Below are 23,929 nucleotides of genomic sequence, written 5' to 3' on the forward strand. Positions count from 1 at the left end.
GCTCTACAATCGGTTGCGGGAGGGGAACGAAATGGCCGGAACCGATGACGACCGCTCACACATCAACCACGACACATTTGAAAGACGCACACGTTTTGCCTCAAGTTTCGTCGCTGCCGCAACGAACTCCAGATCAGCCGGCTTCCGGCCAGTTGACGCGCGGCCGTTGGGCGTCGCGGTCCGAGGGGGGTAAAGCCGATGTTTCGGTTCGGGCGCTCGTTTCCGACACGAGTGGTTTCTTCGGCAAATGAAACTCTAAGGCTGAAATGTCCGCGGCTGATGTGCTCGGGCGACCCCGACCCGGAGCAGCCGGTCCCGGACGAGCAGGTAAACTCCCCCCTGAGAGGCAGAGCACCGCGTCCTCTGCACGTTTTAACCCGTTTTGTACAGCTTGACGTCGCTCCCGGACATTTCCCAAAGCGCACCGCGGTGTTCCGGTGACCGGGTTGAGTGTCTCCTCCCTGCCGGGCTGAGTGTCTCCTCCCTGCCGGTCAGCGGTGATCGGTTTCCATTCATTTGAGCGGTGTATGAGTTTAAACTGGCAGACTTGAAGCCTGCATGAGATAGATTATCCACCACAGCGGACGATTAGACTCCTTTATCACCCATTCATTAATTTATTCATGGTTTATTTGTTTTTTTTAGTTACGTTATTGTTGCAGTTTTAAATGCATTTGAACGGCCAAAGTCACTTTCATATGGGACTTTCGGAAGATGTTCGGAGTTCAAATCTATATAGTGTAGCGACTTCGGGGGGACAACGCAACCGCAGGAACTGCCGCGGCCGGGAAGCGAACCTGTATCGCCCGCACCGCAGGAGGCATCGCTAACCGCTAGACTAAAGGGTCAGACTCGCCGGCCAGCGTGTCTTCTTATCCATGCACGTTACACTACCCCCCTCCTTCGGGAAGCGCGTCCCCGCGCTTAAGCGTATCAGCTCCTTTACGCCGCAGGGCGCATGCGCTTCCGATGGCCTTACGGTCGCTCCATCCCACTTCTGACACCTACTACTACTACTTTCGGCTGCTCCCGTTAGGGGTCGCCACAGCGGATCATCCGTTTCCATTTCTTCCTGTCTTCTGCGTCTTCCTCTGTCACACCAGCCACCTGCATGTCTTCCCTCACCACATCCATAAACCTCCTCTTTGGCCTTCCTCTTCTCCTCTTCCCTGGCAGCTCCATATTCAGCATCCTTCTCCCAATATACTCAGCATCTCTCCTCCACACATGTCCAAGCCATCTCAATCTTGCCTCTCTTGCTTTGTCTCCAAACCGTCCAACCTGAGCGGTCCCTCTAATATAATCGTTCCTAATCCTGTCCTTCTTCGTTACTCCCAGTGAAAATCTTAGCATCTTCAACTCTGCCACCTCCAGCTCCGCCTCCTGTCTTTTCGTCAGTGCCACTGTCTCCAAACCATATAACATAGCTGGTCTCACAACCATCTTGTAAACTTTCCCTTTAACTCTTGCTGGTACCCTTCTGTCGCAAATCACTCCTGACACACTTCTCCACCCACTCCAACCTGCCTGCACTCTCTTTTTCACCTCTCTACTGCACTCCCCGTTACTTTGGACAGTTGACCCCAAGTATTTAAACTCAGATGTCTTTGTCACCTCCACTCCTTGCATCCTGACCATTCCACTGTCCTCTCTCTCATTCACGCATAGGTATTCCGTCTTGCTCCTACTGACTTTCATTCCTCTTCTCTCTAGTGCATACCTCCACCTCTCCAGGCTCTCCTCAACCTGCACCCTACTCTCACTACAGATCACAATGTCATCCGCGAACATCATCGTCCATGGAGACTCCTGCCTGATCTTGTCCGTCAACCTGTCCATCACCATTGCTCAAAGATAGGGCTAAGAGCCGATCCTTGATGTAATCCCACCTCCACCTTGAACCCATCCGTCATTCCAACCGCACACCTCACCATTGTCACACTTCCCTCATACGTATCCTGCACCACTCCTACATACTTCTCTGCAACTCCTGACTTCCTCATACAATACCACACCTCCTCTCTCGGTACTCTGTCATAAGCTTTCTCTAAATCTACAAAGACACAATGCAACTCTTTCTGGCCTTCTCTATACTTCTCAATCAACATTCTCAAAGCAAACATCGCATCTGTGGTGCTCTTTCGTGGCATGAAACCATACTGCTGCTCGCTGATCGTCACCTCTCCTCTTAACCTAGCTTCTATTACTCTTTCCCAAATCTTCATGCTGTGGCTGATCAACTTTATACCTCTGTAGTTGTTACAGTTCTGCACATCGCCCTTGTTCTTGAAAATCGGTACCAGTATGCTTCTTCTCCACTCCTCAGGCATCCTCTCACTTTCCAGGATTGTGTTAAACAATCTAGTTAGAAACTCCACTGCCATCTCTCCTAAACATCTCCATGCCTCCACAGGTATGTCATCAGGACCAACTGCCTTTCCATTCTTCATCCTCTTCATAGCTGTCCTCACTTCCTCCTTGCTAATCCGCTGAACTTCCTGATTCACTATCCCTACATCATCCAACCTTCTCTCTCTCTCATTTTCTTCATTCATCAGCCCCTCAAAGTATTCCTTCCACCTTCTTAGCACACTCTCCTCGCTTGTCAGCACATTTCCATCTCTATCCTTGATCGCCCTAACTTGCTGCACATCCTTTGCAGCTTGGTCCCTCTGTCTAGCCAATCGGTACAAGTCCTTTTCTCCTTCCTTAGTGTCTAATCTGTCATACAACTCACCATACGCCTTTTCCTTTGCCTTTGCCACCTCTCTCTTTGCTTTACGCTGCATCTCCTTGTACTCCTGTCTACTTTCTTCATCTCTCTGACTATCCCACTTCTTCTTTGCCAACCTTTTCCTCTGTATAATTTGCTGTACTTCCTCATCCCACCACCAAGTCTCCTTGTCTTCCTTCCTCTGTCCTGATGACACACCAAGTACCTTCCTAGCTGTCTCCCTCACTATTTCTGCAGTGGTTTTCCAGCCATCTGGCAACTCTTCACTACCACCCAGTGCCTGACTTAACTCCTGCCTGAACTCCACACAACAGTCTTCCTTCTTCAACTTCCACCATTTGATCTTCGGCTGTGTCTTCACTCGCTTCCTCTTCTTGGTCTCCAAAGTCATCCTACAGACCACCATCCGATGCTGCCTGGCTACGCTCTCCCCTGTCACCACCTTGCAGTCTCCAATCCCTTTTAGATGTTGCCTTCTACATAAGATATAGTCCACCTGTGTGCACTTCCCTCCACTCTTGTACGTCACCCTGTGTTCCTCCCTCTTCTTGAAATATGTATTCACCACAGCCATTTCCATCCTTTTCGCAAAATCAACCACCATCTGTCCTTCCACATTTCTCTTCTTGACTCCATACTTTCCCATCACCTCCTCATCACCTCTGTTCCCTTCACCAACATGTCCATTGAAGTCCGCTCCAATCACCACTCTCTCCTCCTTGGGTACCCTCTCCACCATGTCGTCCAACTCATTCCAGAATTCTTCTTTTTCATCCATCTCACACCCAACTTGCGGGGCATATGCGCTGATAACATTCAGCAATAAACCTTCAATTTCCAGCTTCATACTCATCACTCTGTCTGACACTCTCTTCACCTCCAGCACGCTCTTGACTTACTCTTCCTTCAGAATTACCCCTACCCCATTTCTCCTCCCATTCACACCATGGTAGAAGAGTTTGAACCCACCTCCGATACTCCTGGCCTTACTCCCCTTCCACCTGGTCTCTTGCACACACAGTATGCCTACCTTTCTTCTTTCCATCATGTCAGCCAGCTCTCTCCCTTTACCAGTCATAGTGCCAACATTCGAAGTTCCAACTCTCACCTCCACATGCCTACCCTTCCTCCTCTCTAGCTGCCTCTGGACATGCTTTCCTCCTCTCCTTCTCCTTCGCCCAACAGTAGCATAGTTTCCACCGACACCCTGCTGGTTAACAGTACCGGTGGCGGTCGTTGGTAACCCGGGCCTCGACCGATCCGGTATGTAAGTCTTATTTATGATCCGCATATTTGATTTGGCAAAGATTTTACGCCGGATGCCCTTCCTGACGCAACCCTCCCCATTTGTCCGGGCTTGGGACCGGCACTAAGGATGCACTGGCTTGTGCATCCCCAGTGGCTGGGTTCCGCTTGTTCTTCCCGCGCTCCGAAGAGACTTCTGAGGATCTGCACACTTCCGGATCCCGCCGCTGCCACCAGTGTAACCGGTTATTTTCTTGCCCGGTGCGGGATTCGATACGGGGTGTACTGCACCACAAGGCGACATCACTAACCGCTCGGCCAAAGGGTCATCCCACTTCTGACACCAATGTAGCGAAATCGGGGGGTAATCCAAGATGCCGCATCTGGGACGCGAACCCGTGTCTCCCACTCCGCAAGCGACAACGTTAACCAGTCGACTAAAGCAGTGGTTCTCAACCCAGTCCTCAAGGACCCCCTATCCTGCATATTTTCTTTGCAACCCTGAATTTGTAGTTATTCCACCAATCAGCAATGAATTTTGTCAGACGTTGCACACCTTGCATAATTAAGTGCTGCGAGATGATTGGTCGAGTAAGTACCAGCAGGGCTACCTATGCAGGCTTACAATGAAAATCTGCAGGATAGGGGTTCCTTGAGGACTGGGTTGAGAAACACTGGACTAAAGGGTCCGACCCGCCAGCGGCCAGCGTGTCTTCTTATCCATGCACGTTACAGTAGTTTTTGAAGCGTGTCGCAGCTAGAAAAGCGCTATATAAAATGCAACTTGATGAGGTGATGCTGTCAAACCACTGTTTTTGTTTTGTTTTTGTTTTTACTTCCCCCCTCCTTTTTTTCCCCCCAACTGTATCCGGCCAATTACCCCGCTCTTCCGAGCCGTCCCGGTCGCTGCTCCACCCCCTCTGCCGATCCGGGGAGGGCTGCAGACTACCACGTGTCTCCTCCGATACACGTGGAGTCGCCAGCCGCTTCTTTTCACCTGACAGTGAGGAGTTTCGCCAGGGGGACGTAGCGCGTGGGAGGATCACGCGATCCCCCCCCCCCCGAACAGATGCCCCGACCGACCAGAGGAGGCGCTAGCGCAGCGACCAGGACACATACCCACATCCGGCTTCCCACCCGCAGACACGGCCACCTGTGTCTGTAGGATGCCCGACCAAGCCGGAGGTAACACGGGGATTCGACCTGGCGACCCCCGTGTTGGTAGGCAGCGGAATAGACCGCCACCTAAAACCACAGTTACGTGATTCAGTCTGACCCCACATGTCACAGCTTCTTTATTTGGGGGGGGGGGTTGTCACATTACTTGATCATGTCACAAGGCCTAGTGTCATAGTCTTATTATAATCCATTTATAGACTTTAGAGTCTATAGCTGTAACATCTGAGATGTGAAAACGTATGGATGGGCTGCGATGTAACCTCAATATACAGCGGCCTGTGACACTTGAGGCAAATTTGTTATTTGCGATATTGGGTTATACACATAAAATTGATTTGACAACAATTTAAAAAAAACAACAACACCATTCTGGGGTCTAAGATTTTGGGTTGACGTCACTACCTTGTACTGTTCAACATGTAGATATGAAAGCGTATGAATTAATTATAATAAACCCTTAATACTTAGCCCTGTGACATTACCAGGTGATGTGACAATTCTACAAAATAAACTGTGACGTGATTCTGAGATTGTATAGATTTGAAAGCCAAAAACCATGCCGATGCCCATAATAAAAATGACTTCTTTAATCCGCTGAAAGCCTGAAAAACCTCAAATAGGTCCGCGCATACAACCGCATTATTCTGCAAGGAACATGTAACTGTGACAAAGAATAAAGGCGACTAAATGTGTTGGATTACCCATCTCAAGCTGGTTTCTGCAAGTAGATTCTCATTTCATTTATTGAAATGAGTGGAAACCAATGGCGGCCCGTACGGTGGGATAAACACATTGAGAAACTCTAAATCACTATGGTATGCTTCGGAAATTGGTCGGGGAGCAACGTCAAGATGCAATAAATGGGCTAAAAAAAATGCAAAAACACCAGTGTGATGCTTTTAAGTAAATAAGTAAAATTTCAAATAGAGTTGCAAAGCCCTGACAAAAGTATTAAACAGATGGAAGTTACAAATATGGCCAATATAGACACACCGTCACCATTTAATAGATATACTCTGCCAGTTTTGTTTATCCAACAAAAAGTTACCGATGCTTTAGCTGAACACAGTTCCTTGAAATACGTATCCTATCTCCTTAAATGTGCTGATCCTCTGCTGCTCACTGCACAAGACGAATGAACTTGTGGCTCATACAAGTGGTACAAAAGACGACTAACCCAGTTGTCAAGATTTCTGACAATGGCTATACATTACATAATGGGCGGCGCAGTGGCCAGCGGTTAGCGCTGTCGCCTCACAGCAAGAAGGTGGCCCTGGGTTCGAGCCTCGGGGTTGTCCAACCTCGGGGGTCATCCCAGGTCGTCCTCTGTGTGGAGTTTGCATGTTCTCCCCGTGTCTGCGTGGGTTTTCTCCGGGTACTCCAGTTTCCCCCAACAGCGAAAAGACACGTGTGTCAGGGTTAATGCTCCTGCCTGTGCCCCTGACCGAGGCATGGCGAGACAAACTGGCGTTGGTCCCCGGGCGCTGCACAGCGGCTGCCCACTGCTCCTAGCTACACAGCTAGGATGGGTGAAGTGCAGAGAGGAACTTCCACAGGGAATAATATAGTATATCAAAATCAAATCAAATATTTCCCCACTTAGATGAAATGTCTTGTTATATTAAGTGTAGCTCAGTTTGAGCTATACTATATATATATATATATATATATATATATATATATATATATATATATATATATATATATATATATATATATAGCACTGAAAAAAATTGCAGTGCCTGCAGTTTCTCGAAAGCGATCTCTCCAGTAATGAATGAGGGAAAACCTGCCATTATTTTAGTGTCTGTGTGTGTGTGTGTGTGTGTGTGTGTGTGATGGCCTGGCGGCCTGTCCAGGGTGTCTCCCCCGCCTACCGCCCAATGACTGCTGGGATAGGCTCCAGCATCCCCGCGACCCTGAGTCCAAGATAAGCAGATCGGATAATGGATGGATGGATGACCGTTAAGAAAGTTATTTAAACTGTTCATTAAGCGGCACCATTCTTTCTGCAATTACGTCATCATTTACTCACGAAGCTGTGCCCTGATGTGGCTAACGCCAACTGAAAACACTATTAATGTTCATACGAGACCCAATAGTCGGAGGCAAAAAAATTAGTTTTTTTAATTATTTGTTAAGTCTGCTTACTATTACCACCTATCTAATTATTTTATTTATCCCTGTTTAAGCTGCTGTAAAGTGTAATTTGCCTCCATTATTCCAAGACACACACTAGCTAGTGTGTATTTACCTTTCTTGTTTTTGCAAAAGGTTACTAAAAGACGAAAGAGGAGAGCTGCATGCCGGCCAGTACTGGACTGTTTTGATCAACAGTACAGTCATGAACTCGGACACTTATGGACATCTGCAAGGTAAACGTCAAAGTATTGCAACACACACACACGCATGCACACACACAGCGTTTCCTCTTTACTTCACTGGTATGATTTCTCCTCTGCAGAAAAGTGCTCCTCAGCCCTCACTCCTGGCAGTATGGCGTCATGCTCAATCGCTTCACCATCCTGACAGACGTCAAACATATCCTCACGTCACACGGGTTCACCACCTTCGTGCCAAAAACGGACGCCTCCGTGTTGCCTTGTGTTACCCCCACAGTGACGCCCACTTCCCAGCAGCCAGTAGACCACGAATCATCTCTACCTCCCTCCAGCTCCGTGTGGCCTGCCAAGTCGGATGGCCCCCATCTCCGCCCAGACCCCACCTCTCAATTCGTTTGTCAAGACTCTCAGTGGGAGCATCTTTCTCCATCCTGCCTGCCCTCATCCTCCCTGCAATGTTATATCCACCCGTCTGCGTTTTGGTTTCCGTCCCAGGCCCATTGGCCAGGACACCTGAAGCAGTACTACCTCCTGAATGCTGCCTCCCTGCTTCCAGTGCTGGCTTTGAACGTCAGAGACGGGGAAAAGGTTCTGGATCTTTGCTCGGCTCCTGGCGGCAAAGCTTTAGCCATTATGCAGACTGCCACGCCAGGTAAAACACTAACAGTATTAACTGACAGTACCAGTAGCTTGTGTATACAAAGCAGGCTAATGTAGGCCTGCGTAGGTTGGACTCGGACTATGGTCATAGACAACCTGAGAAGGTGAAGCAAATTTGCTGCTGAATGTTTTTGTCTGAGCCAATGTTTAAGTCCTGGCTTTGAAATGAAATGAAAAGTAACAGCATTTGTTTATTTTGAAGGAACAACATTTAGAATCAAATGTAAACAAATCATTTTTTTTGGAATATTTTTCTACATCCACTTTGAATCAGATGAAATTATGACCTCAAATTGAATTCTGCTAATTTTTTTTGTTGTTTTGTTAGAGTGATATATATACAAATGCTAGAAGCTGCTGTAAACTGGAGTCAAGTTCCTCGTATGCATAAAGCCCACAAAGTTGATTCTGACGGGTCATTGGTCTCACTCAAACATGAATACACTTCTACTTTCCAACTGGCCGGTATACTCTTCATTACTGTCCTGTGTTTTGTTTCAGGGTTGCTCTGCTGTAATGAGCCGGATCCTCACAGACGGGACTGGCTGGCCAAAACCCTGGAGTCTTTTCTCCCACAGCCACTAAACAACAGAGTGATTGTATCCAACCAGGATGGTCGCTCCTTTGGGCTGAATAAAACTGGGGAATATGACAAGGTAAGAAGAGAAATGGCATGTGTGTGTGTGTGTGTATATATATACGTCCATCCAGCCATTCAGCCATTATCCGAACCGCTTATCCTGCTCTCAGGGTCGTCGGGGTGCTGTAGCCTATACCAGCAGTCATTGGGACAGCAGACGGGGAGACACCCTGGACAGGCTGCCAGGCCATCACAGGGCTGGCACACACACACACGCGCACAGACACACACACACACACAGACACACACCTAGGGACAATTTTAGTACGGCCAATTCACCTGACCTACATGCCTTTGGACTGTGGGAGAAAACTGGAGCACCCGGAGGAAACCCACGCAGACACGGGGAGAACATGCAAACGCCACACAGAGGACGACCTGGGACGACCCCCAAGGTTGGACTAACCCGGGGCTCGAACCCAGACCCTTCTTGCTGTGAGGCGACCGTGCTAACCACTGCGCCACCGTGCTGCCACATACGTATATATATACATATACATAAAATCCAGTGATTCAAGTAATTCTTTAATTGACAGTACATGACTGTTTCATGCCATAAGCAATCATCAGCTGTCAATTTTTATATATATATATATATATAAATATTTTTTCATTTTTTTGTTGCTTGCACAAACTTGTGTTTCACTTAAGTAGACAGCAGATGGAGATGTTGTGCCTCTTTAACCATGAATGCAGCTAACAAGGTCTAAGAACTGCAGGCTCTTTGACCAGAGAGGAGGTGCTGTTCTCAGCAGGGTGTCCATGAGTCAGTGAGCCAAGGCCAATAAACACAGCAGAGAGGGCAGAAAATCTTCCTCAAGAGGGAAGCTGAGAGAAGGCAAGAGAATGGACAGGAAGGCAAGGCTGGAGTACTGACCGCACAAACTGGGCTACCACCCCAGGGCCCCGGACCTTAAGGGGCCCCTGAGGCTCCAGGTTCTCCATGTGTCAATTAGTTTGTGATAATATGCTTGAATGCAAATTGGTTTGGGAATATGCACCATTTAAACACAGTCCATCCACCCATTACCCGAACTGCTTATCCTGCTCTCAAGGTCGCGGGGATGCCGGGGCCTATTCCAGCAGTCATTGGGCAGCAGGCGGGGAGACACCCTGGACAGGCCGCCAGGCCATCACACAGGGCCGACACACACACAAACACACACACACACACACACCAGCACACATACACACACACACACACACACACATTCATACCTAGGGACAATTTAGTACGGCCGATTCACCTGACCTATATGTCTTTGGACTGTGGGAGGAAACCCACGCAGACACGGGGAGAACATGCAAACTCCACACAGAGAATGACCCGGGATGACCCCCAAGGTTAGACTACCCCGGGGCTCGAACCCAGGACCTTCTTGCTGTGAGGCGACTGCACCACCGTGCCGCCCCATTTAAACACAATATCGATTAAAATGATTGGGGCCTCAAGATGGGCCCATATCTACTCTTTCTGCATTTCAAATGTACAGAGTGGACCATCATCAGATTGGTTGGAGCCCATAGTAAAAAAAATGTCCCAAGGGCCTCCGGGGGGGTTAATCCAAACATGTAGGAAGGAACAAAGGAATAGAAATGACAGAAACTGGAACACTGGAAAAAAGTAGAGAAAAAGAAGAAGTTGGAGGTGGCACATACAGTATTAACAGAGTCTGAAGTATGATGGGCTGCAGAACAGCACAAAGAACTACAAGGTGAAATGGAATTTGTCTATTTTATTCTATTGATTTTAGTCCATAAGACATTATCTGTAGTCTGTGCTGTTTTCACCTTCATGTTTTATTTAAGTTTCAGCTTACCCCAACTCTTACCTCTTCTTTTGTGCCTCTTCCTCTGAATCCTTTTCTGTCTCTTACTTGTCTCCCCACTTTATATCTTTTTTCTACTCCACGTCATCCTCGTCCTGACCTGCCTCTTGTTATCTCTCTCCTCTTTGTCACAGGTTTTAGTGGATGCACCCTGCTCTAATGACAGGAGTTGGCTTTACTCTGCCAATGGCCAGCAGGGGGAAGAGAGATTAAAGGAGAGAGTCAAGCTGCCTGGGCTGCAGGCTCAGCTGCTGAGGTAGGTCTCACCCCCAGTCTAAATCTACCTGCCATTTATCTCCCTTGTAGGAGGCACCCAGGGTCCAAAATATGGTTGCTCAGGAAGCTTGCTGGGCAGATGAGCGGGTGGCAAGAGTCCATGAGCTGGGCAGCTATTAGCGAGACGCTGCTCCAATACCTTTGCTTTAACAGTTTCTCTGGATATTGGCTTTATATGTTTCACGAAGTGAAGCTTTCCTAGGTGTAAGACAGATTTAAATGACTGTCTGTTTTGCAGGTCTGCACTGAGAGCTGTGCGGCCGGGCGGGGTTGTTGTCTACTCAACATGTACGTTGTCCAGCTCTGAAAACCAAGCTGTGGTAGAGGCAGTTCTGAACACCTGTCCCGAGGCTGAACCTGAAGATCTGTGGGAGGAGTTTGTTGTCCCGTTCTCAAACCACTTCACATTCAGCCCTGCCCACCGGGACCATGGACGGCAGGCTCGTGGAGAATCTTGCCAATTCCAGAGCGGCGCTGTGCCGTTTTACCACCACAAACATGGTATCCTAGTGGTTCCTCAGCCGGGCAAGACCTGGGGACCCATGTTCCTGAGTCGAATTCGAAGGACATGCTGAACTCACACAGCGATAAGCCAGTGCTGAAGCGTCAGGCAAACCTATCTTTGTTGCACTTCTTTTTGTTACCTGTGGTTTTGACAGATTTGTAAGTATTAATAACTCTGTATATACAGCCCATTATGAAAAGAGGACGGCGGCACGGTGGCACAGTGGTTAACGCGGTCGCCTCACAGCATGAAGGTCCTGGGTTCGAGCCCCGGGGTAGTCCAACCTTGGAGGTCGTCCCGGGTCATCCTTTGCGTGGAGTTTGCATGTTGTCCCCGTGTCTGCGTGGGTTTCCTCCCACAGTCCAAAGACATGTAGGTCAGGTGAATCGGCCGTACTACATTGGCCCTAGGTGTGTGTGTGTGTGTGGGCCTGGCGGCCTATCCAGGGTGTCTCCCCGCCTGCCGCCCAATGACTGCTGGGGTGGGCTCCAGCATCCCCACGACCCTGAGTAAGGATAAGGGGTTTGGATAATGGATGGATGGATGGAAAGAGATGTTAATATGTATAGTTATGTTAAAGAAGAGTTTATTAGTGGATTTGTGGAGGAGCACTTTTATTGTGATTGGGGAAGGAGGGAAGGTGATGTTGGATTACAGTTAAATAGTGCAGTGCATGGGGTAAGATGTGGTGGTGGGGGGGGGGGTCTGTAGACTGGAAAGCCGTGCCAAAGCCTAGAGGTTGCCTCACGGTTCTCTGTCTACTGTGTTTTAATTTTTCGTTCTTATCCTTTTTGATGCTGTAGCATTCGATGTGATGGAGATCTTTTATTTCAATACTGGTTTAGATTAAAAAAAAAGAAAAGAAAAGCAAAACCAGCCAAATTAGCTAAGCTATGTATAGCAAAATGGATGCTGAAAGTGTATATCTGTACACTTCCGTGAACGGGAAGGTGTTATTTTAGTGTAGTTTTTGTTTTGCATTCACCTTGTGGGTGCATTATGACTAGTTTCCACTCAACAGACTACATCACCTGGCTGCAACACACTTCAAGTCCTTCCTCAAGTGAGCACTAAAAAGATGCTTGTAAAAGGCAAAAAAAAAAAAGAAAAAGTTCTGTATCCTGAAGTTGCCTCATCTTGCTCATTCCAGACACCGCTGAGCTGAGTCATGTTGGACAGATCGTTTACAAGATGAGTTTTATTTGGAAAAACTGTTTTGAAAGGCACTGCTGGGAGGCTGACGCTAAGGCGGACATCCCCCTGTTGCTGACACTCAAACCACAGCCTCAAAATTATAACTTTAGGGCAAATTTATAAGATGGTAACACATCTTGGTTATCTCCGAGTAGCTCGTTGATACCATTCACTGCATATATAAACACACACACACACACAGGTTCGCAACTTTGAAGAGAAATAACATTCCGAGCTTTAATTTAGATTTTAGAATTTTAATTTTGATCATATTTTGCCATTATGCCACAACAGAACATTTGGACTAACGCCTCCTCTGGTTGGTCGGGGGGCCTGTTCGGGTGGGGGGGGGGGACTGGGGGGAATAGCGTGATCCTCCCACGTGCTACGTCCCCCTGGTGAAACTCCTCACTGTCAGGTGAAAAGAAGCGGCTGGCGACTCCACATGTATCGGAGGAGACATGTGGTAGTCTGCAGCCCTCCCCAGGTCGGCAGAGGGGGTGGAGCAGCGACCGGGACGGCTCGGAAGAGTGGGGTAATTGGCCAACTACAATTGGGGAGAAAAGGGGGGGAGGGGATGACGCCATGCTATCTTACTCTCTAAAATAAGTCTGAAGGCTTTACAATACACTTCATCCATCTTAGCAGGCGGCAGCACGTCCTCTTCATGGTGGGTTTGATAACGTCACAGAGTTTACAAGGAAACACACAAGGGTTCGTGATACCATAATTGACTCGTGCCTCAGACTGTCCTTGCTCTTTGATTGGTTCCTTCTTTTTAGATGTGGAGCACCTCGTGGACCTGGCTTTAAACGGACATTTAGTCTCACATGTAGCTGTGCCACCTGTATAGATTCAGAGGGGGATTTGTGAGTTAGCAAAAAATAAATGCCAGTACGATGTTATAGACTGCAGTTTTTTCAAGTAACATAATTTGTCATTGCTAAGAATATTAGTTTCCGTATAGTCAAGACCACCCAAGGTCAAACCAAGTCCTTAGGGGTCGAGTCTGATTCAAGTCTGAGACTGAAGCTTATCGAGTCCGAGTCGAGTCCAAGACTTGCAGGGGTGGGCAATCTTATCCAGAAAGGGCCGGTGTGGGTGCACGTTTTTCCCCCCCAACCAAGCGGTTACACACCTGATCCCACTAATCAACCGGTAGAGTCTTTGCTGAGGAACTTGATTAGGAGACACAGGCGTGTAACTGCTTGGTTGGAAAAAAGACCTGCACCCACACCTGCCCTTTCTGGATAAGACTGCCCACCCCTGCCAAAGAGTACCTACACTAAGTATAGCAAATAAGCACAACTGCAGATTAAGTTGACAGGTCTATTTGGTATAGATGTGCTAATGAGCAAGCATTGACAAAACTATTGAATACTGTCAGTACCTGCTCATTGCTACTGTCACTAAACTGGTGCAAAAGCATGTTTTATTCAATGCCAAGCATTTAAAGTGGCAATCTCCACTATCTATCTTCCACTAGTTGCCTATCTTTGACGCGTTCTCCGATTGGTCCACCAGAGAGGAAGTTCTGCCAATCACTGTTCACTAGGTAAAGAAAAGTGCATTGCTATCTTGTGTTAATATACTATTTTTTACCACATTTTTAAAATGCAAATAAACACTTTCAGAAGCAAAGGCTTTCATGAATTGAGAGTGAGCTGAATCATTATTGTTTTACCAAAGTCAGTGATGGATCATTCTCATTGGTGGTCACTTCGGGTCAAGTATGACCGTCCTCCCTCTGGGTCTTCAGGTGGGCGTAGATGCTGATCACGGAGCCACATAATGGGAGGATGCCTGTGCGTGACAGCTTTTTACCTGGAGTGGCTGATGCGCCTGCAGCCACCACATGGTCCTTGGCAGAGGTTGGCCAGAGTCCAATGGCATGGAGAACCAAGATGATTGGAGACCACCCTCTGTTACAGCCTTCATCCAACTTCACTGGCATTGTCTTCAACCAGTTCCGCCTCTGGGTCTTCAGGTGGGCGTAGATGCTGATCATGGAGCCACGTAATGGGAGGATGCCTGTGCATGACAGCTTTTTACATGGAGTGGCTGATGCGCCTGCAGCCACCACATGGTCCTTGGCAGAGGTTGGCCAGAGTCCAATGGCATGGAGAACCAAGATGATTGGGGACCACCCTCTGTTGCAGCCTTCATCCAACTTCACTGGTATTGTCTTAAACCAGTTCCGCCTCTGGGTCTTCAGGTGGGCGTAGATGCTGATCATGGAGCCACATAATGGGAGGACGCCTGCACGTGACAGCTTTTTACATGGAGTGGCTCATGTGCCTGCAGCCACCACATGGTCCTTGGCAGAGGCTGGCCAGAGTCCAATGGCATGGAGAGCCAAGAGGATTGGAGACCACCCTCTGTTGCAGCCTTCATCCAACTTCACTGCTATTGTGATCTGGAGACATCTTCTGCCATTGAGGGCTTTTTTGGGTCGCGCTTCGTCTAGAACCTCCCCCTTGACCTATCCACCTTGGGTGACCCGACCAGGAGCCAAGCTCCGGACAGCATAGCTCGTGCTCATTAGTACACACAAGTTTCTCCACCACGGCAAGGTGGTGATCCAGGAGAAGTCAGTGATAGATAGTAATGAAACATTCAATTATATGAAAAAGGTCAAGATTACCAGTTTTATTGGGACATCGTGTAAGTTACATGTAACTTTAGCTACTCTATTGAACTTGTGCAGTAAATATTAGGCCCTGTAATTTCAAACATGAGACAATGGTCCCATATAGTCATACAGCAGTCATGCTTTGTACCTGGTCCTCTACATTTCATCATTCTGCTCTGAGGAAATTCACGCTGCTGATCTCACATCTGTTCTCATCATGTTCTCACGCCTTTCCTCCTATTTCACTGAAAAAGCAGAGTGGCGTCCCTGCTGCTGGAACATCTCCAAGGCAGATTTTGTGTTCTCCCTTTAATCTGTGATGCCTGAGTGGAAAAGAAGCTGTTATTTCATTTCAGAAAATTTGATTTATTTTATTTAACACCACTATATTCCGAGATCTAAGGAAAGTGGGGTGTTTTAAAATTAATTGTATTCAACATCAAACAATGATTAAGATATTTCGAGACACTGAACATCAAGGGCTCTCTGAATTAGGTATTCCAAAGACGGCCCCCGGGTGTTTAGAGGGCTTCTGGCTCTGTGACGCTTCTGGAGATGTGCTCGCTGCAACAGGGTGGCTACGAGGGCATTGCACCTGTTTCCTCCACCTACTGTTTGGCCATAGACGCGAGGATTATTGGGTGCACTCAAAATATGGCTATTTTTATTGGCTGTCCTACTTTCCTTGCACTTCTGCACCCCTCTCTGCAGACAGTCATCCTCGCTCTGTGGTGTTGATGCATCACACAACAACACCAGCGTTACCTAAAAAGTAATAAAAAGAAGGTGCTCGAAGCCGGGCTTCATTGAGGCTAACCGTGTCGTTGACCTGTCGGTGAACTTTTGTCGGCGTTCCCCATATTGCCGCCTTTCCTCAGGGGCAGAATCCCTAAGTAGCTTTTCCTCCACTTCAAAGGGAGAGAATGTAGGCCTGCTTTGCATAATCAAGTGGGGAACAGCTTTTTGCCAGAGAGGCAGGAATTAATTTGCGGCACCGCCAGATGTAATCATTAAAACTAGCCACTGACAACAGGGGAGAGGAGGAGGGAAAATTAGATGAAGAATTACTGGAAAATCGCAAACAGAGAGGGAGAAGGGAAATGATGAAGGGAGCGAGTGTGTGATCAAATAACACGGGAGTACCTGAGCATGCTGTGGACCAACAGGCTCGTCTCACCTGAACGCCGATCAGGATTTCTGTTTGTGCAAGGCTCCACCGACATTGACATACCTGCCTTAAAATCACACGCCGTCATTACCGTGGCCTTACTGGTCTGAAAGTATTACCGCCTGGTCCCATATCTGGATACTTTTTGAACGTAATTATGTCGCCCCCCCCCCTAATTGTATCCACCCCCTCTGCCGATTCGGGGAGGGCTGCAGACTACCACAAGCCTCTTCCGATACATGTGGAGTCGCCAGCCGCTTATTTTCACCTGACAGTGAGGAGTTTCACCAGGGGGACGTAGCGCGTGGGAGGATCAGGCTATTCCCCCCCAGTTCCCCCTCCCCCCTGAACATGTTTATCCCTTAAACAGCCCTATCATCCATATTAAACCTCTATTACAACTGTATTGTGCCAGGCAACATGATGATTATTGAAGGAAGATTATCTTCAGTTTATATATTTTCAGACGTTAGAGATTTGAGTATTTTAAATCTAATTCATCCATCCATCCATTATCCAAACTGCTTATCCTGCTCTCAGGGTCACGGGGATGCTGGAGCTTATCCCAGCAGTCATTGGGCGACAAGCGAGAAGACACCCTGGACAGGCCGCCAGTCCATCACAGGGCCCACACACACACACACACAGTCGTGTTTCACTATCCTTGTGCGGACCCCTCATCGACTACATTCACTTCCCAGCCCTTAACCCTAACCTTACCCACGCAAACTACATGCCTAACCCTAACCCTTACCCTAACCCTAATTCTAACCGTAACCCTAAAACCAACTCCTAACCCTAAAATAGACCTTTTTCCTTGTGTGGACATTTGGTCTGCACAAGGATAGCTAAACATGTGTACACACACACGCACACACAGGGACAATTCAGTACGGCCGATTCACCTGACCTACATGTCTTTGGACTGTGGGAGCACCCGGAGGAAACCCACAAAGACACAGGGAGAACATGCAAACTGCACACACAGGACGACCCGGGACGACCCCCAAGGTTGGACAACCCTGGGGCTCAAACCCAGGGCCTTCTTGCTGTGAGGCGAATCCGGATTCCCACCAATGTAGTGAATTCGGGGGGGGGGGCAGCATTTCATTTTAAAATATACTGACACAAGCCAAGTTATCATTTTCCTCATTTCACCGAGTTACTATATTGAATAAATGTCCTTTGGATGACCTAAGGTAAAATAAAATAAAAAGTAAGAACACGTTTAAGGATATTTCACAAACCAAATAAATGTGTGCAACACTTCACAGTTGGGCTTACTGTATGTTCATAATCAAACAGCTTTGTAGAAGGCAGTCAGAAAGGTGCAATGTTCAAGATGACCGGCAGTTAATAGCCAATGAAACACCAGGCAAGACAAGCAGGTGTAGCAGGAGTACCTGCATGTTAATACGTTGAAGTTCGTCAAAACATTATGTTATTGTTCCCAAGACGGCCATCATGGCCGTCTTGGATCCTCAAAGTTTAATAACTTTGTGGGGGGAAAAAAAAATACAGACCTGCCTGTAAAATGACGAGTGGTCAGGCACTGGAGAACGTTTAACAAGTTTATTGATCGGAACAACAGAACTATTTGTATGACTGGCACCTCTGCTTATCAGGTTAAGAGTCTGGGTGTCATCTTGGACAGCACATTATCTTTCGAAGCTCACATCAACAATGTGACTCGGACTGCATACTTCCACCACCTACGCAACATTAATTACCTTCGCCCGCCACTTACACCTAACAGCACCAACATACTCATTCACACCCTGGTTACATCCCATATTGACTACTGCAATCCTGTCCTCTTTGGTCCCCCCCCCCCCAAAGTGTCTTCATAAACTTCAGTTGGTCCAGAATTCAGCTGCCCGTATCATTACCAGAACTCCTGCCATAGATCACATCACTCCTGTTCTTCAGCAACTCCATTGGCTCCCCGTTAAATACCGTACTGACTTCAAGATCCTGCTCCTCGCCTTTAAGGCCCTTAATAACCCAGCTCCTTCATATCTTTCTGAACTCCTTCATATCCACATACCCTCCCACACTCGCAGATCCTCTTCTGCTCTTCAACTCACTACACCATCAGCCCGCTTGACTGCCATGGGGACTAGAGCCTTCAGTCATTCTGCCCCCCGCCTATGGAACTCTGTCCCACAAGACATTCACAACATTGACTCTCTTTCAACCTTCAAACCTCATCTCAAAACGCACCTTTTCAAACTGGCATATTCAGTCTGACCCACGCTTCATTGGGTTTTGTGCAGATGATGATTTTATACTTACCGGTTGTGTTAACTTTTTATTGTCTACCCTGCTTTGTTTTGATTTTATGCAGTCTGATACAGTGCTGCTTGTTTTTAACTGTGTTCTGTAAAGTGTTCTTGAGTGCTCTGCAAGGCGCCCACAAAAAAATGTATTATTGCTATTATTATTATTAATCTTACTCAACCCACCGTCTATCCACCCGGCAGACCGACTGCTGACGTACTTCCTGTTGCAGTAGTAGGCAGTTACCTTGAATATGAGATCAAATATATCCAAATCCTAATGTCTTGGTAGGGCTGGAAAGTCTTCTGAACAGTCTCTTGTCCGCTGGCGTTTCGCTGCGAGTTTTGCTGAGGGTGCCTCCCATGAGAAACGGGATGACTGTCGTGTGTACGGTGGCTGTTACATGTCAAACGTGTTGGAACAAATATAATGTTCTACACTGCCGCTCCCTGTATTTTCCTAAAATTGTGTATATTTGCTTTAAAATGAGTTTTAGATCAATCACACACACACACACACACACACACACACACACACACACACACACACACACACACACACACACACACACAAAAGTTAGAAGATCTACCTAGTTTTGTTTTGCCAAGGCGCACTTTAATTGGCACAGTACGCCCTATTATGACAGTTTTGCCTGCTCAGATTTTTGAGAAAGTTGCAACCCCAGCCACAGTGAGTCACACCAGCATGAAACCCACAGGTAATGCCAGTGAACAGTGGGACCCCCCCCTGTAGATTTAAGTCACCTTGGTGAGGATCAGAGACAGGTAGTGAAACAGATGCTTAGGCAAGAGTGTCAGTCCTTCTCAAAGTCAGACGATGATATTGGCTGTATCGAAAAGCTGCATATGACCATCTCCCTCAAAGACACTGAACCAGTCAAACGCACATACAGATCAGTGCCTGGCCCCCTGTACCAGGAAATGAAGGGTTACCTCCACGACCTAATAGCACAGGGCTGGGTCAGAAAGTCAAACTCCTCATACTCCTCACCTGTTGTGTGCACTAGAAAAAAGATGGCACCCTTCGATTGTGCATAGACAGCAAGACCCACCTGGACCAGCAGCCCACCCCCAGGTCCAAGATATCATGGACAATCTAGGTGGTAAGTCCTGGTTTCCTCTCCTAGACCAGGGGAAAGCTTACCAACAGGGATTCATGTCAGAAGAAAGCAGACCACTGGAAGCTTTTGTTACACCCTGGGGGCTTGATGTGTGGGTTCACATCCCATTCGGCCTCATGAACGCCCCTGTGGCCTTCCAACGTTGTATGGAGGAATGCTTGGAATGTACCTTGATTGATTGATTGACTGAAGGGCTTCAGGATAAAATCTGCATTCTTTATCTGGATGACACACTGGTCTTCAGTCGAACCTCTGACAACCATGTGAAACATGTACAGAAAGTGCTACAATGCCTCAGAGAACACGACATAAACTCAAGTAAGTGTGATCTATTTAAGCCCAAGGTCTGCTATCTGGACAGAATAGTCTCTGCAGAGGGCAGTAGAGTTGATCCAGCCGACTTCGAAGCTGTTAGAGCACTAAAAGACATCAGACCTCAGACTGTAGGCCAAATAAGAAAAATTATGGGTCTACTCACCTACTATAGGCAGTACATCAAAGAGTTTTCACGAAAAGCCAGTTGTCTATATGAACTCACGAAAACGGACTCGGGTGGAGCTCCTGACAACAGGAAACCAAAAACACGGTTAAAAAAAGTGAGCACATGCCATGTGGTGCCCTCAAACAAGCCGATCATTTGGACAGACCAGCACCAACGGATACCTGAACATCCGATTGTCTGTTTGCTCCATCCATCAGTGATAAGCTTCCCTGACTTCACTCAGCCATTCATTGTACACACTGATGCTTCACACCAAGGCTTGGGGAATAGTACTATACCAAAAACGAGATGGCAAGCTTAAAAGTCATTGCGTATGGCTCTCACACATTACTGGCAGCTGAAAAGAACTATCATCTCCATGCAGGCAAGCGAGAATTCCTGGCTTTAAAATGGGCAATCGCTGACAAGTTCTGTGATTATCTGTACTATGCTCCAACTTTTATTGTGTACAGTGATAACAACCCACTCACCTACATTCTGTCAATTGCATAATTGAACGTGATCACTTCCAGGTGGCTTGCTGAGTTGGCTGATTTCCACTTTATGATTAAGTACAGACCTGGGAGGGAGAAGTGACACTGATGCTTTGTCGAGAATGCTGATGAATGTAGTCACTAATGAGAGAATGTTCCGAGGAACTGCCACCTAACACTATCGCTGCCGCCATACAAGCTGTTGAGATACAGAAAAAGTCCCCTGCAAAGTGGTCATTCATAGCTGTATCCATGTCGGCCTCAGCTGAAAGTGAACCAAGTCACTGTGTCAATTAGCCCCATACCAAAAAAAACAGTTAAAAGAAGCACAAAAATCTGATCCAGTCATCTGCCCTGTGTTAGAATGTAAACTGTCAGGTTCCAAGCCACCACTTAGGGAGCTGAGAGCATTCAGTCCAAAGACAAAATGCCTGTTCAGAGAGTGGGGCAAGTTGACAACAGATGATGATGGCCTTCTGTACAGAACTACCACTGCCCCTAAGCACCTAGTCTTGCCAGACCGATACAAAGGAAATGTGTTGGAAGGGCAACACAATAACATGGGACACCAAGGCACTGATCACACAGTATCTCTAATATGTGACCACTTCTTCTGGCCATATATGCAATCAGACATGGAGCGCTACATCCCTAAAGTTTGCACTTGTCTCAAAAAAAAAAAAAAAAAAAAAAGCCCTGCCACGACAAAAGAGCCCCCTTGACAAATATTGTGACAACGCAACCATTTGAATTAGTATGCATTGATGTTTTCCATCTTGACCGATTCAAAAGCGGATACGAGTACATCCTTGTTGTTGTTGATCATTTCACGTGTTTTGTTCAAGCATACGCCAACACAACAAAGTCTGGAAAAACTGCTGCAAACCTCATCTTCGATGACTTTTCCTTGACGTTTGGCTTCCCCTCTCACATCCACCATGACCCACCATGACCAAGGGGGAGAATTTGAGAATCAGTTGTTCAGTCAATTGCAGAAACTCAGCGGAGTGGCCGGGTCCAGAACAATGCCCTATCACCTGATGGGGAATGGTCAAGTGGAAGGTATGAATAGAACATTGCTGCAGATGCTTAAGACACTGACTGAGACCCAGAAATCAAACTGGAAGGAGTCCCTCTCTGAATAAGCTGGTGTATGCCTACAACTGTACACATTGCGAAGTGACAGGCTACTCACCATTCTATCTCCTGTACGGGAGATCACCAAGGCTTCCGGTTGATATGCGTTTTGGGCTACACACGGAGTCAAGTTCCAGTGACCAGCGAGATTATGTGGAGAAATGGAAACAAGGTATGGAGGAAGCATATGCCATTGCCAACCAAAGTGCCTGAAAGGCTGCTGAAAGGAGTAAAAGGTATTATGACACAAAAGTAAGGAGTTCAGTGCTACAGCCTGGTTAGTGTGTATTGATTAAAAACTTGACACCCAGAGCAGGACCAGGTATACTCCGGAACTATTGGGAGGATACAGTTCACACAGTAGTGAGGCAAATGGGGTTCTGAATTGCCAATTTATGAAGTGAGACCCGAAAAGGGTAAGAGATGCTCCAGAGTTCTGCACAGAAACTTACTAACGCCCTGTGATCACTTACCTTTTGAGACACAACCAGAGTTGGCTAAAAACAACAAAATGAAATGAAAACAGAGGCACCGGCCTGCATCTCAAACTCAGGAACCTGCTGAGGACAGTGGGGACAAGTACAAGCATGAGTAGGGTTGGGCATCGTTTGGATTTTAATAATTCCGATTCCGATTCTGTTTTTCGACCGCCGCTTGCTCCGGTCCATGATGGCGCGCGTTTGAACTTGCGGAAGCGGAAACTACGGAAGCTGCACGCCGCCACCACGGAAACGGAAACTAATGTAACCGGTTATTTTCTTTCCCGGTGCGGGATTCGATACGGGTGTACTGCGCCACAAGGTGACGTCACTAACCGCTCGGCTAAAGGGTCAGACCCGTTAGCTAGGGGCTAACGTGTCTTATTAGTAGTTTACAGTCGTCCCCCTCCCCGGAAGCGCGCCCTCGCGGTTTGTTATTCCCGCGCTCCGAAGAGACTTCTGAGGATCTGCACACTTCCGGATCCCACCGCTGCCACCAATGTAACCGCTTATTTTCTTGCCCGGTGCGGGATTCGATACGGGGTGTACTGCACCACAAGGCGACATCAATAACCGCTCGGCTAAAGGGTCAGACCCCTTAGCTAGGGGCTAACGTGTCTTATTAGTAGTTTACACTAATTTTAGCGCGAGGGAAATGTATTTAGGAACCGATAGGCAGAAACGAATTTTGAAGTTTCTTAACGATTCCTTTGGAATCTCCCTAACTTTGAGCCACTCCGGGCCCCCCCACAGTGTCAGCAGAAAGAAACGAGACATCTGGTGAATCAGATTTGGAGCCTCAACACAGAAACCCACCAGTGGAGGAGAGGGTTGAAATCAGTGGCGCCCCCAAGGGGTGGCCATGGCCACTCTGATACTATCCCTGGCCCCCCCGCTGCCCCCCCCCAGCCACGAGTCGCATATGCAGAATATGCTTCTGATTATGCACAATATGCTTCTATCTGATATCTTACATTAGGTGCTGTTCATTTAAATCAATAATGTGTATTTTTCTTAACTCTCATATTGACAGTTTTCAACTAGCCTATACAGTACACTACAACAGCAGCATAGAATTCCCGAAATTCAGTCATGGCTTTTGGTTTTGGTGTGCCACCTAAAGATTTTCAGTGGCCCCACTTGGCCACCCCGATGAAAAATTTCTGGGGGCGCCACTGGTTGAAATACCAACTCCGGTTGCACCACCAGCCCAGCCTCTTGAAGGAGATCAGCTGGAGGAGTTCAATGTGCCCGCTGAAAACCTGGGGGATGAAGTAGACTTAGCGGCTGGGAATTTGCCTGATGAGCACTCGCCATATACCATATGCCTCTCCCTCAAGTGCTGATGCTGAACCGGAGAATCCGCCCTACCAGCGACCACAAAGAGAGAAACGCCCACCGAGACGGACGACCTGCGATCAGCTTGGCGTCCCTTCCTGCTACAGTGTCCAACCAGCACCTCAATTGTTACCTGTGTAACCTATTTTTCTGGACTTGCCTGTTAGTGATTTTA

At 47.5% G+C, this 23,929-nt stretch overlaps 1 protein-coding gene across 1 annotated transcript; it reads left to right on the forward strand.

Moving 5' to 3' along the window:
* The first annotated feature begins 58 nt into the window (after positions 1 to 58).
* On the forward strand, positions 59 to 11,642 carry nsun3 (NOP2/Sun RNA methyltransferase 3). Its single transcript, XM_056279189.1, has 6 exons — positions 59 to 327; positions 7,430 to 7,533; positions 7,623 to 8,152; positions 8,662 to 8,816; positions 10,764 to 10,885; positions 11,144 to 11,642. Exons 1-6 carry the CDS (start codon positions 199 to 201, stop codon positions 11,478 to 11,480), a joined length of 1,377 nt encoding a protein of 458 aa, XP_056135164.1. The 5' UTR covers positions 59 to 198; the 3' UTR covers positions 11,481 to 11,642.
* The last annotated feature ends 12,287 nt before the right edge of the window (positions 11,643 to 23,929 follow it).

The sequence above is a fragment of the Lampris incognitus genome, chromosome 4 (assembly GCF_029633865.1).
Source record: "Lampris incognitus isolate fLamInc1 chromosome 4, fLamInc1.hap2, whole genome shotgun sequence".
Classification (NCBI taxonomy): Eukaryota; Metazoa; Chordata; class Actinopteri; order Lampriformes; family Lampridae; genus Lampris; species Lampris incognitus.

What these genes read in the sequence shown, in the direction of transcription:
- nsun3 (XM_056279189.1), top strand. Translation starts at nt 199, where the DNA reads ATGTTTCGGTTCGGGCGCTCGTTTCCGACACGAGTGGTTTCTTCGGCA. An exon ending in TATGCAGACTGCCACGCCAG is followed by an intron (nt 8,153 to 8,661) that starts GTAAAACACTAA and finishes GTTTTGTTTCAG; the next exon opens with GGTTGCTCTGCTGTAATGAG. An exon ending in AAACTGGGGAATATGACAAG is followed by an intron (nt 8,817 to 10,763) that starts GTAAGAAGAGAA and finishes TCTTTGTCACAG; the next exon opens with GTTTTAGTGGATGCACCCTG.